At 44.1% G+C, this 12925-nt stretch overlaps 1 protein-coding gene across 1 annotated transcript in view; it reads right to left on the reverse strand.

Annotated features, from left to right (window-relative positions):
* Positions 1–10849: 10849 nt before the first annotated feature.
* LOC106594759 (perforin-1) overlaps positions 10850–12925 on the reverse strand; it is a 47038-nt gene continuing 44962 nt past the window's right edge. The window contains exon 7 of the mRNA XM_045690666.1: positions 10850–12319. Within this exon, the coding sequence (XP_045546622.1) occupies positions 11881–12319 (439 nt within the window). The 3' untranslated portion in view covers positions 10850–11880. The remainder of the gene's footprint in view (positions 12320–12925) is intronic.

Below are 12925 nucleotides of genomic sequence, written 5' to 3' on the forward strand. Positions count from 1 at the left end.
TTGGTATCTACATGGTTTTGGCCAGACTTTTACCTAATCTATTATAGTGAATTCAAAGGGTATTTATTTATGTTTTATTTAATTAGACAATGGGACCAATCACAGCCAGTTGTGATACAGTCTGGATTCAAACCAAGTTGTCTGTAGTGACACGTCTAGCACTGAGATGCAGTGTCTTAGACCATTGCGCCAGTTGTGGTTAAATTTACTTTTACCCACAGACACACACACACACACACACACACACACACACACACACACACACACACACACACACACACACACACACACACACAGGGACACACACCCACACACACAGGGACACACACCCACACACACAGGGACACACACCCACAGGGACACACACCCACAGGGACACACACAAACAGGGACCCACACAGGGACACACACACAAACAGGGACACACACAGGGACACACACACACACAGGGACACACACCCACACATACATGGACACACACACATACACACACAGGGACACACACACACAGGGACACACAGGGACACACACACGCAGGGACACACACACACACAGGGACACACACACACACAGGGACACACACACACACAGGGACACACACACACACAGGGACACACACACGTTGATATCATGATCCAAATGCCAGAAGTACAGTATGTGTGTGTGTGTTCGCCTGTGTTCATGTGTTACCTGTGCTGATCAGTCCCACATCTCCCCCATTGCGTGCAGAGTTGCAGGCACTGAACTGAGAGGCCTCTCCAAACACAACAACACACGAAAGGGGGTGGAGGGATATCATGGACAGACAGATGATGTAGATTGTGTAAAGGCTCCCTGCTCTGGATAAAGATCAACAACAACCCAACCAAGTTAAACAAACCCACAGACACACTCTCAACCTGAGAGGGAAAAGGAGAGAAAAGGGGGGACAGATGGAGAGAGAGATAATGTCGACTGATCGTGTACAATTCCCCGCTGTTCTGGTTGCTACATCATTTACCTGGTCTTGCGAAAGCAGACTTTTGCTATGTTCAGAGGTAAACTCCATATAAATGTGAATCGATTCTCGAGTCACGATGGTCTTGCTATCTCAAATGACAAGGTTTATTCCATCTAAACATGAATCGATTCTCGAATCACGATGGTCTTGCTATCTCAAATGACAAGGTTTATTCCATCTAAACATGAATCGATTCTCGAATCACGATGGTCTTGCTATCTGAAATGACAAGGTTTATTCCATCTAAACATGAATCGATTCTTGAATCACGATACGGTTCTAGAAACATAAAGCTTTCATACTTTCATATCACATCAAAAATAATTTCCCAACTGCAAAATGTACACTTTCTGTCCACCACAGGAAGCTGGTGAGGGGAGGATGGCTCATAATAATGTCTGGAATGGAGAAAATGAAGTGGTATCAAGCACATGGAAACCACGTGTTAGATACCACTCAATTCCTTCCTTTCCACCCATTACCATGAGGCCATCCTTCTTCCATTACTAATCAAATCAAATCAAATTGTAATGTTTGCAGAATACAACAGGTGTACACCTCACAGGGAAATGCTTACTTACAAGCCCTTAACCAGTGATGCAGTTTTAAGAAAATATCTAAACAATAAAAATAAAAAAGTAAGAGGTAAGAAAACAAATAATTAAGAGCAACGGTAAATAACAGTAGCGGGGCTATATACAGGGGATACCGGTACAGAGTCAATGTAGAGGCTATATACAGGGGATACCGGTACAGAGTCAATGTAGAGGCTATATAGAGGGGGTACCGGTACAGAGTCAATGTGTCAATGTGGAGGCTATATTCTGGGTGTTACGGTACAGAGTCAATGTGGAGGCTATATACAGGGTGTTACGGTACAGAGTCAATGTGGAGGCTATATACAGGGTGTTACGGTACAGAGTCAATGTGGAGGCTATATACAGGGGGTACCGGTACAGAGTCAATGCGGAGGCTATATTCAGGGGTACCGATACAGAGTCCATGCGGAGGCTATATACAGGGTGTTACGGTACAGAGTCAATGTGGAGGCTATATACAGGGGGTACCGGTACAGAGTCAATGTGGAGGCTATATACAGGGTGTTACGGTACAGAGTCAATGTGGAGGCTATATGCAGTAGGTACTGGTACAGAGTCAATGTAGAGGCTATATACAGTGGGTACTGGTACAGAGTCAATGTGGAGGCTATATACTGGGTGTTACGGTACAGAGTCAATGTGGAGGCTATATACAGGGGGTACCGGTACAGAGTCAATGTGGAGGCTATATACAGGGGGTACCGGTACAGAGTCAATGTAGAGGCTATATACAGTGGGTACTGGTACAGAGTCAATGCGGAGGCTATATACAGTGGGTACTGGTACAGAGTCAATGTGGAGGCTATATACAGGGGGTACTGGTACAGAGTCAATGTGGAGGCTATGTACAGGGGGTACCGGTACAGAGTCAATGTAGAGGCTATATACAGTGGGTACCGGTACAGAGTCAATGTGGAGGCTATATACAGGGGGTACTGGTACAGAGTCAATGTGGAGGCTATATACAGGGGGTACCGGTTCAGAGTCAATGTGGAGGCTATATACAGGGGGCACCGGTACAGAGTCAATGTGGAGGCTATATACAGGGGGTACCGGTACAGAGTCAATGTAGAGGCTATATACAGTGGGTACCGGTACAGAGTCAATGTGGAGGCTATATACAGTAGGTACTGGTACAGAGTCAATGTGGAGGCTATATACAGGGGGTACCGGTACAAAGTCAATGTGGAGGCTATATACATGGGATACCGGTACAAAGTCAATGTGTCAATGTGGAGGCTATGTACAGGGGGTACCGGTTCAGAGTCAATGTGGAGGCTATATACAGGGGGTACCGGTACAGAGTCAATGTAGATGCTATATACAGGGGGTACTGGTACAGAGTCAATGTGGAGGCTATATACAGTAGGTACTGGTACAGAGTCAATGTGGAGGCTATATACAGGGGGTACCGGTACAAAGTCAATGTGGAGGCTATATACAGGGGATACCGGTACAAAGTCAATGTGTCAATGTGGAGGCTATATACAGGGGGTACCGGTTCAGAGTCAATGTGGAGGCTATATACAGGGGGTACCGGTACAGAGTCAATGTGGAGGCTATATACAGGGGTACCGGTACAGAGTCAATGTGGAGGCTATATACAGAGGGTACTGGTACAGAGTCAATGTGTCAATGTGGAGGCTATATACAGGGGGTACCGGTACAGAGTCAATGTGGAGGCTATATACAGGGGATACCAGTACAGAGTCAATGTGGAGGCTATATACAGGGGGTACCAGTACAGAGTCAATGTGAGCGCTATATACAGGGGTACTGGTACAGAGTCAATGTGGAGGCTATATACAGGGGGTACCGGTACAGAGTCAATGTGGAGGCTATATACAGGGGGTACCGGTACAAAGTCAATGTGGAGGCTATATACAGTAGGTACTGGTACAGAGTCAATGTGGAGGCTATGTACAGGAGGCACCGGTACAGAGTCAATGTGGAGGCTATATATAGGGGATACCAGTACAGAGTCAATGTGGAGGCTATATACAGGGGGTACTGGTACAGAGTCAATGTGGAGGCTATATAGAGGGGATACCAGTACAGAGTCAATGTGGAGGCTATATACAGGGGGTACTGGTACAGAGTCAATGTGGAGGCTATATACAGGGGGTACTGGTACAGAGTCAATGTGGAGGCTATATACAGGGGATACCAGTACAGAGTCAATGTGGAGGCTATATACAGGGGGTACTGGTACAGAGTCAATGTGGAGGCTATATACAGGGGGTACTGGTACAGAGTCAATGTGGAGGCTATATATAGGGGATACTGGTACAGAGTCAGTGTGTCAATGTGCGTGGGCACCGGTGTCGAGGTAATTGAGATAATTATGTACATGCAGGTAGGGTTGTTAAAATGGCTATGCATAGATGGGGGGGTAATGCAAATAGTCTGTGTAGTCATTTGACTAGATATTCAGGAGTCTTATGGCTTGGGGGTAGAAGCTGTTTAGAAGCCTCTTGGACCTAGACTTGGAGCTCCGGTACCGCTTGCCATGTGGTAGCAGAGAGAACAGTCTATGACTAGGGTGGCTGGAGTCTTTGACAATTTTTAGGGCCTTCCTCTGACACCGCCTGGTATAGAGGTTCTGGATGGCAGGAAGCTTGCCCCAGTGATGTACTGGGCCATACGCACTACCCTCTGTAGTGTCTTGCGGTCGGAGGCCGAGCAGTTGCCATACCAGGCAGTGATGCAACCAGTTAGGATGCTCTCGATGGTTGAGTCTTTAATTCACATTAAATATATAATAACATCTCTATAACTGGTTGTTAAGCCTGATCTAACTGGGGCTGCTATGCGGTGTGCGGATCTATAACCAACCTTGACCTGCCTGGTACCAACTTTGACCTGCCAGGTACCAACTTTGACCTGCCTGGTACCAACTTTGACCTGCCTGGTACGAACATTGAACTGTCTGTACCAACTTTGACCTGCCTGGTACCAACTTTGACCTGCCTGGTACCAACTTTGACCTGCCTGGTACGAACATTGAACTGTCTGTACCAACTTTGACCTGCCTGGTACCAACTTTGACCTGCCTGGTACCAACTTTGACCTGGCTGGTACCAACTTTGACCTGCCTGTACCAACTTTGTGTGTGTGTGTGAGATAAAAGAGGATCTCCCAATTGGCGCAGTGGTCTAAGACACTGCATCTCAGTGCTAGAGGCCTCACTACAGACAACCTGGTTTGAATCCAGACTGTATCCCAACCGGCCCGTGATTGGGAGTCCCATAGGGTGGCGCACAATTGGCCCAGCGTCGTCCAAGTTTGTCCGGTGTAGGCCCGACATCATAAATAAGAATTTGTTGTTAACTGACTTGCCTGGTTAAATAAAGGTTAAATAAAAAATAAAAAGAAGCAAGCGCCTCGAAGTCCACAATATGGGAAGAAAATGGGAGGGTTTTCCCCCTTACCAGCTATGACTCTACTGTTAGCTACTATATTGAGAAAAAACATACTTACTATGACTGTGATGTGTGGTTGTCTCACCTAGCTATCTTAAGATGAATGCTTTAACTGTAAGTCGCTCTGGATAAGAGCATCTGCTAAATGACCTAAACAGCGGTTCCCAAACTGGGGGTCACGACCCCATGTTGGGTCTCCTGATATGAAAATGGGGTTGTGGTAGAATTTCCAAAATACCCGCATAAATATATGCAAAATGTAATTAAAATATATTTATATAATCTTTGTATCTTAAAATCATTGTATTGTAATTAACCTTAAAAATCTAAATGAAAATGATTGAAATGTAAAAGATAAAAATCAACCAGAGAGTGCTTTTCCCTTAGATTGTCAGAACAGGTCACGAAATGATTGAAGTGCAACAGTCAAGTGCTGCTTTTCCAGCTGTCATGTGACCGAATGCTGCAGACAACGCATTCACGGGTCAGTACGGAGGAGTTTAGGTTCCTGACTCGAAGGGAACACCCTGCCGTCTCCCTCAGAGCATTACAACTCATGGTATCCTTCGCCAGTTCATATCTGTGTGAAACTGGATTCAGCAGTGATCTCGTCTGCATTAAAACCAAATATCCATCCAGGTTGGATGACATCAGAGATGAGGTGCACACTGTCGACCACGCCCCCCTGACTTTGAGAACCTTAGACTCAACATGCATCAATCCAAACCCATCTTATTAGTGGGGGTGAGATAAGACACATTACGTCAGAATCATTTGCAATAGGCTGTCATAGCCCCACATTATAAGTATGTGATGGTGAGATGAGATGACAATCAGAAAAACTGTTAGAATATTTTGCAATTGACAGCCATAGCCCCAAATGAAAAATAAACATTGGCTGTTAATTACGTAATTTTTTTCACAAGGTTGGGGTCGAGAGAATTTTCAGACATCAAAATGGGGTCGTGTGCCAAAACTATTTGGGAACCCCTGGACTGAAATGTAAACATGTAAATTCAGACAGAGGGAAAATCCGTCAGAGGCAGAGAGAGGAAAGAGAGGACAGCCAGGCTTAGGGTCTCCACTGTTTTAACGTTTATAGAAGGGTGTGATAGCTTGCTAACGTTAGAGCAGTGTCCACATGACCTGCTGTAAGAAGAACTTCTGTTCCAGTGTTCTTTGAGTCTGTATACGCTCCACTGGGACTGCTGTATTGTGTGCTAAGTTTTGCCATTTTAAATGGTCACACCTCACCACCCATATTGATCAGGTCACACCTCACCACCCATATTGATCAGGTCACACCTCACCACCCATATTGATCAGGTCACACCTCACCACCCATATTGACCAGATCACACCTCACCACCCATATTGACTACCCATATTGATCAGGTCACCCCTCACCACCCATATTGATCAGGTCACTACAAACATGGAGACAGATGGTATTTTGGTATGGTAGCAATGTATCGGAGGTAGCTAAATGTGGTTATCTGTATACTCTGGCTAAAAGCTAGAGTGAAAACTATGCTGGACATTGAAGTGGGGGGCTGTCAATGTTTGGACCCCTAGATGCACCACAACTCCTCAAAAGCATCTTGCTCAATGTGTTAATGTCTGTTTTTAAACTGTAGCGCTTTGTGTATAATGTGTTAATGTCTGTTTTTAAACTGTAGCGCTTTGTGTATAATGTGTTGGAAATGTTTGAAACTTTGTGTGCTTCTAGTTTGGCCGTGTCTCTGTTGTACAATATATGTTGTATCTCAATGAGACTAACCTGGTCAAATAAAGGTACAATATATATATTTTAAATAGGGCTGGGGGAACACGGGGCTGAGGGAACACAGAGCTGAGGGAACATAGGGTTGAGGGAACATAGGGCTGAGGGAACATAGGGCTGAGGGAACAAAGCACTGGGGGAACATAGGGCTGAAGGAATATAGGGCTGAGGGAACACAGGGCTGGGGGAACACAGAGCTGAGGGAACATAGGGCTGAGGGAACATAGGGCTGGGGGAACATAGGGCTGGGGGACCATAGAGCTGAGGGAACATAGGGCTGGGGGACCATAGGGCTGGGGGACCATAGGGCTGAGGGAACATAGGGCTGAGGGAACATAGAGCTGAGGGAACATAGGGCTGGGGGAACATAGGGCTGGGGGACCATAGGGCTGAGGGAACATAGGGCAGGGGGAACATAGGGCTGGGGGACCATAGGGCTGAGGGAACATAGGGCTGGGGGACCATAGGGCTGAGGGAACATAGGGCTGGGGGAATATGGGGCTGGGGGACCATAGGGCTGAGGGAACATAGGGCAGGGGGAACATAGGGCTGGGGGAAACATAGGGCTGGGGGAAACATAAACATGGTCCCCTTTGAACCTACAGGATATTTACATTTTTTATTTTTATTATCCTGTGGAAATGGCAGACTACTCAGATTTGAGGGAAAGATGAACGGAGTAAAGTACAAAGAGATCCTTGATGAAAACCTGCTCCAGAGCGCTCAGGACCTCAAACCGGGGTGAAGGTTCACCTTCCAACAGAACAACGACCCTAAGCACACAGCCAAGACAATGCAGGAGTGGCTTCGGGACAAGCCTCTGAATGTCCTTGAGTGGCCCACCAGATCCCAGATCCCAATCAAACATCTTTGGAGAAACCTGAAATGACCTGTGCAGCGACGCTCCCCATCCAACCTGACAGAGCTTGAAGAGGATCTGCAGAGAAGAATGGAAGAAACTCCCCAAATACAGGTGTGCCAAGCTTGTAGCGTCATACCCAAGAAGACTCGAGGCTGTAATCACTGCCAAAGGTGCTTCAACAAAGTGCTGAGTAAACGGTCTGAATATATACAGTTGAAGTCGGAAGGTTACATACACCTTAGCCAAATACATTTAAACTCAGTTTTTCACAATTCCTGACATTTAATCCTAGTACAAATTCCCTGTCTTAGGTCAGTTAGGATCACCACTTTATTTTAAGAATGTGAAATGTCAGAATAATAGTAGAGAGAATTATTTATTTCAGCTTTTATTTATTTCATCACATTCCCAGTGGGTCAGAAGTTTACATACACTCAATTAGTATTTGATAGTGTTTAAATTGTTTAACTTGGGTCAAACGTTTCGGGTAGCTTTCCAAAAGCTTCCCACAATAAGTTGGGTGAATTTTGGCCCATTCCTCCTGACAGAGCTGGTGTACCTGAGTCAGGTTTGAAGGCTTCCTTGCTCACACACACTTTTTCAGTTCTGCCCACAAATGTTCTATAGGGTTGAGGTCAGGGCTTTGTGATGTCCACTCCAATACCTTGACTTTGTTGTCCTTAAGCCATTTGCCACAACTTTGGAAGTATGCTTGGGGTCATTGTCCATTTGGAAGACCTATTTGCGACCAAGCTTTAACTTCCTGACTGATGTCTTGAGATGTTGTTTCAATATATCCACATCATTCTTCCTTTCTCATGAAGCCATCTATTTTGTGAAGTCCCTCCTGCAGCAAAGCACCACCACAACATGATGCTGCCACCCCCGTGCTTCACGGTTGGGATGGTGTTCTTCGGCTTGCAAGCCTCCTCCTTTTTCCTCCAAACATAATGATGGTGATTATGACCAAGCAGTTCTATTTTTGTTTCATCAGACCAGAGGACATTTCTCCAAAAACTACGATCTTTGTCCCCATGTGCAGTTGTAAACCGTAGTCTGGCTTTTTTATGGCGGTTTTGGAGCAGTGGCTCTTTCCTTGCTGAGCAGCCTTTCAGGTTATGTCGATATAGGACTTGTTTTACTGTGGATATTGTCACGTCCTGACCAGTAATAGGGGTTATTTGTATTGTAGTTTGGTCAGGACGTGGCAGAGGGTATTTGTTTTATGTGGTTCGGGGTGGTGGTTTGCTTAGAAGGGTGTTTGATTTATTATTTCCGGGTTTTGGGTTATGTTCTTAGTTTTTTTGTATTTCTATGTTCTCTCTAGTTTAGTATTTCTATGTTAGGTAATTGGGTGTTGGACTCTCAATTGGAGGCAGGTGTTTTTAGTTGCCTTTGATTGAAAGTCCTATATATAGGTATGTGTTTTGTTTGTGTTTTGTGGGAGATTGTTCTGTGCATAGCCTTGTGCCTTACCAGACTGTTATTTTTTTCGTTGTGTCTTTTGTGTTTATTTTGGTTTCCCTTCTTTTCTTTAATAAAGAAGATGAGTGCACATTTCCCCGCTGCATCTTGGTCCGCTTTATCTGACGACAACCGTTACAGATATAGATACTTTTGTACCTGTTTCCTCCAGCATCTTCACAAGGTCCTTTGCTGTTGTTCTGGGATTGTTTTGCACTTTTCACAACAAAGTACGTTCATCTCTAGGAGACAGAACGCGTCTCCTTCCTGAGCGGTATGACGGCTGCGTGGTCCCATGGTGTTTATACTTGCGTTCTATTGTTCGTACAGATGAACGTAGTACCTTCAGGCATTTGGAAATTGCTCCCAAGGATGAACCAGACTTGTGGAGGTCTACAGTTTTTCTTCTGAGGTCTTTGCTGATTTCTTTTGATTTTCCCATGATGTCAAGCAAAGAGGCACTGGGTTTGAAAGTAGGCCTTGAAATACATCCACAGATACACCTCCAGTTGACTCAAATTATGTCAATTAGCCTATCAGAAGCTTCTAAAGCAATGACATAATTTTCTGGAATTATCCAAGCTGTTTAAAGGCACAGTCAACTTAGTGTATGTAAACTTCTGACCCACTGGAATTGTGATACAGTACATTATAAGTGAAATAATGTCTGTAAACAATTGCTGTAAAAATTACTTGTGTCATGCACACAGTAGATGTCCTAACTGACTTGCCAAAACTATAGTTTGTTTACAATAAATTTGTGGAGTGGTTGAAAAATGAGTTTTAATGACTCCAACCTAAGTGTATGTAAACTTCCGACTTCAACTATATGTAAATGTAATTTTTCAGTTGTATTTCTTTTATACATTTGCTAAAATTTCAAAATACCTGTTTTTTCTTTGTCGTTATGGGCTATTGTGTCTAGATTGATGTCTAGAAAACTATTTAATCAATTTTAGAATAAGGCTAACTTAACAAAGGCTGGAAAAAGTCAAGGGGTCTGAATACATTCAGAATACACTGTATAGAGGTCACTCTCACTCAAACCATAACGAAGAACAAAAATAAGGAGGCAGATGCTAAAATGTACTTCATTTAATTCTCAGAAAGAAGAAGAAAATGCTACAAAGTGGTAAACCGAAAAAAGAGCCTATAGACCAATGTTTTGCCTTCATCAGTGCTGTACACATGTTTATATTTAACTAGGTAAGTCAGTTAAGAACAAATTGTTATTCACAATGACGGCCTACCCTGGCCAACGCTGGGCCAATTGTGTGCCGCCCTATGGGACTCCCCCAATCACGGCCGGATGTGATGCAGCCTGGATTCAAACCAGGTACTGCAGTGATGCCTCTTGTACTGAGATGCCTTAGACCGCTGCACCACTCAGGAGTGGAGAAACGTATATACGTTACTGGTGAAAGGGGGTCATCACGGCATATATTACACACAGGATGACAGAAGAAGAAAATCTAAAAATGGACAAGTGTCACATAATAATTGAAAATAAGACACAAGTGGTCTGGGCTAGATGGCGATATCATAAGCAATAAGTACTATTCTCAAATCCAATGCAAAAAGGCGATCAGGGGAACTGCTGGTGCATCTATCCACCTTTCATCCCCCTCTCTCTCTCTTCTTCCCTCTGTCTCCTGTTGTTCCTCCCTCTCTTCTTCCCCCTCTCTTCCTTCTGTTCCTCTCTTTCCCAACCTCTTTCTCCTCCCGCCTCTATTCTCTCTCCTTCTCTCTCTCTAGGGTGAGTAGGCCCAATGGTTCGTATTAGGATGTCTATAGGTTAAATTGCTCCTAGATCTGTGGCTGATGGATGCCGTAAAAGATGATGTATCTCTCTAGCAGTGCTGCCATCTACAGGAGAGACTGAGTTACTGCAGCACAACCAGTCAGAGAGTACAACACCACCAACAACTGTAGTCATTTGATTGATATATTTATTTAACAGGGACAATGCACATCAATTAACATTTCTGTAAATATGCCAGATTTAGACAACTGGCTATCTGTAGTCCCTGGTGCAGATATTATTTTTCACTTGCGGCATGTGTATATAACAATATCATCTGCATATTATATACCAACACCGTGAGACATGAAGCATGTCCTTTACATATAAGCTAAAGTGTAAAGGCCCTAAAACGGATCCTCGTGGGACCCCATTGTGCAGTTGCCAGACAATTAGACTTTCTGGCTGATTCTATCACTGTATTCTGTCAGATAAACTAATCCATCCATTTTAAAGCGTTGGGGGAGAAATTTAACTTTGCTAGATTAGAGAGTAGTATTCTGTGATTTACAGTACCAAATGCTTTTAGCAAATATATAAAATACAGCTCCTACCACTTGCCCTTTGTCAATTTTTTTTAATATATCTTTATGTGCTTTAAAGAACAATTTATCAAAAGCATAGACATCTTTGGCTTTAGAGGTTTTAGAGTTTTTTTTATATAACACATACAGTATTTTAATTGTTTGACAGCCGCCGTTTAAATATAAGGTAACATTTTATTTGTTTAGGTCACAGACATGCTTTGGTGTGAATAATCATTATATAGTCAGCTGAATCCTATATACTCCCTGATTACATATGACATATAAAGACATGATTGATTGAAAGATTGAGGGGAGAAAGATGCACCGAGTACAACCCAGGGGATAACATATTCTAATGATTCCCCTTGTTTTCAACGTGGTTCCTGGTGAGCTGTATGGCAACAGTCCCACTGAGGGGTACATTATACAGAGATGTAAAAGAACCACAGGTATAGGACTACTGAACTCTGGACAGAAAAGGTAGAAAAGAGATGAACACTCTTACTGTAGAGTGGAGTAGAGTGTACTGTGGGGGTGGAAGGTTGGGGTGTTGTGGCTTTGAAAGGTTTGTATTTTTCACACTTGTCCCCGGTCAGGTAAGGGTCACAGGTGAGGGTGTACAGGAAATGAAAGCCCTCCCTGCTGTTGTTACACCAGCGTTCGTGTGTCCCCTGCTCGATGTCGACGGTACAGTCCCTCAGGTTGTCATCTTTATCCACAAGATCGTCATCCCAGACCGCCACCTTTAGACTCAGGTCTTTGGCAAAGGGACCCATGTCAAAGGTAGCATTCCAGACAGGATTATTGGATGGAATCACATTGGTCTGATGGGTCTTGGAACCGTAGGTGACCACAGCGTACCTGTAGCAGGTGGAGAAACAGGAAGTTGGAAAGATTCAAATACTATGACATGCCACAAGAGGAGGATCAAACTCATTCCATGGAGGACCTAGTCTATACTGGTTTTAGTTTTTTCCTTTCAATGACGACTTAAGACAACCAGGTGAGGGGATTTCCTTACTAATTAGTGACCTTAATTCATCAATCAAATACAAGGGAGGAGCGAAAACCCGTCGACACTCGGCCCTCCGTGGAATGAGTGAAGAGGGTCTTCTCCAGTTGGCACATATTGCTTGTGATCCCAAATGGATCCCTATTCCCTATATAGTGTACACTCTTAGAAAAAAAGGTGCTATCTAGAACCTAAAAGGGTTCTTCGACTGTCTCCATAGGAGAACCCTTTGAAGAACCCTTTTTGGTTCCGGGTAGAAATCTTTTGAGTTCAAAATAGAAGCCTTTACACAGAGGATTCTACATGGAACCAAAAAGGGTTCTCCTATGGGGTCATCCGAATTAACCTTGTGGAACCCTTTTTTTTCTAAGAGTGTAGTGCACTCTATAGAGAATAAAAGACTTGTAACGGAAAGTGATCACGCTTGTTTGAGCATCTGTCAAGGCTGTGGGTAA

Source organism: Salmo salar, chromosome ssa12, assembly GCF_905237065.1.
Source record: "Salmo salar chromosome ssa12, Ssal_v3.1, whole genome shotgun sequence".
In the NCBI taxonomy this organism is placed as follows: domain Eukaryota; kingdom Metazoa; phylum Chordata; class Actinopteri; order Salmoniformes; family Salmonidae; genus Salmo; species Salmo salar.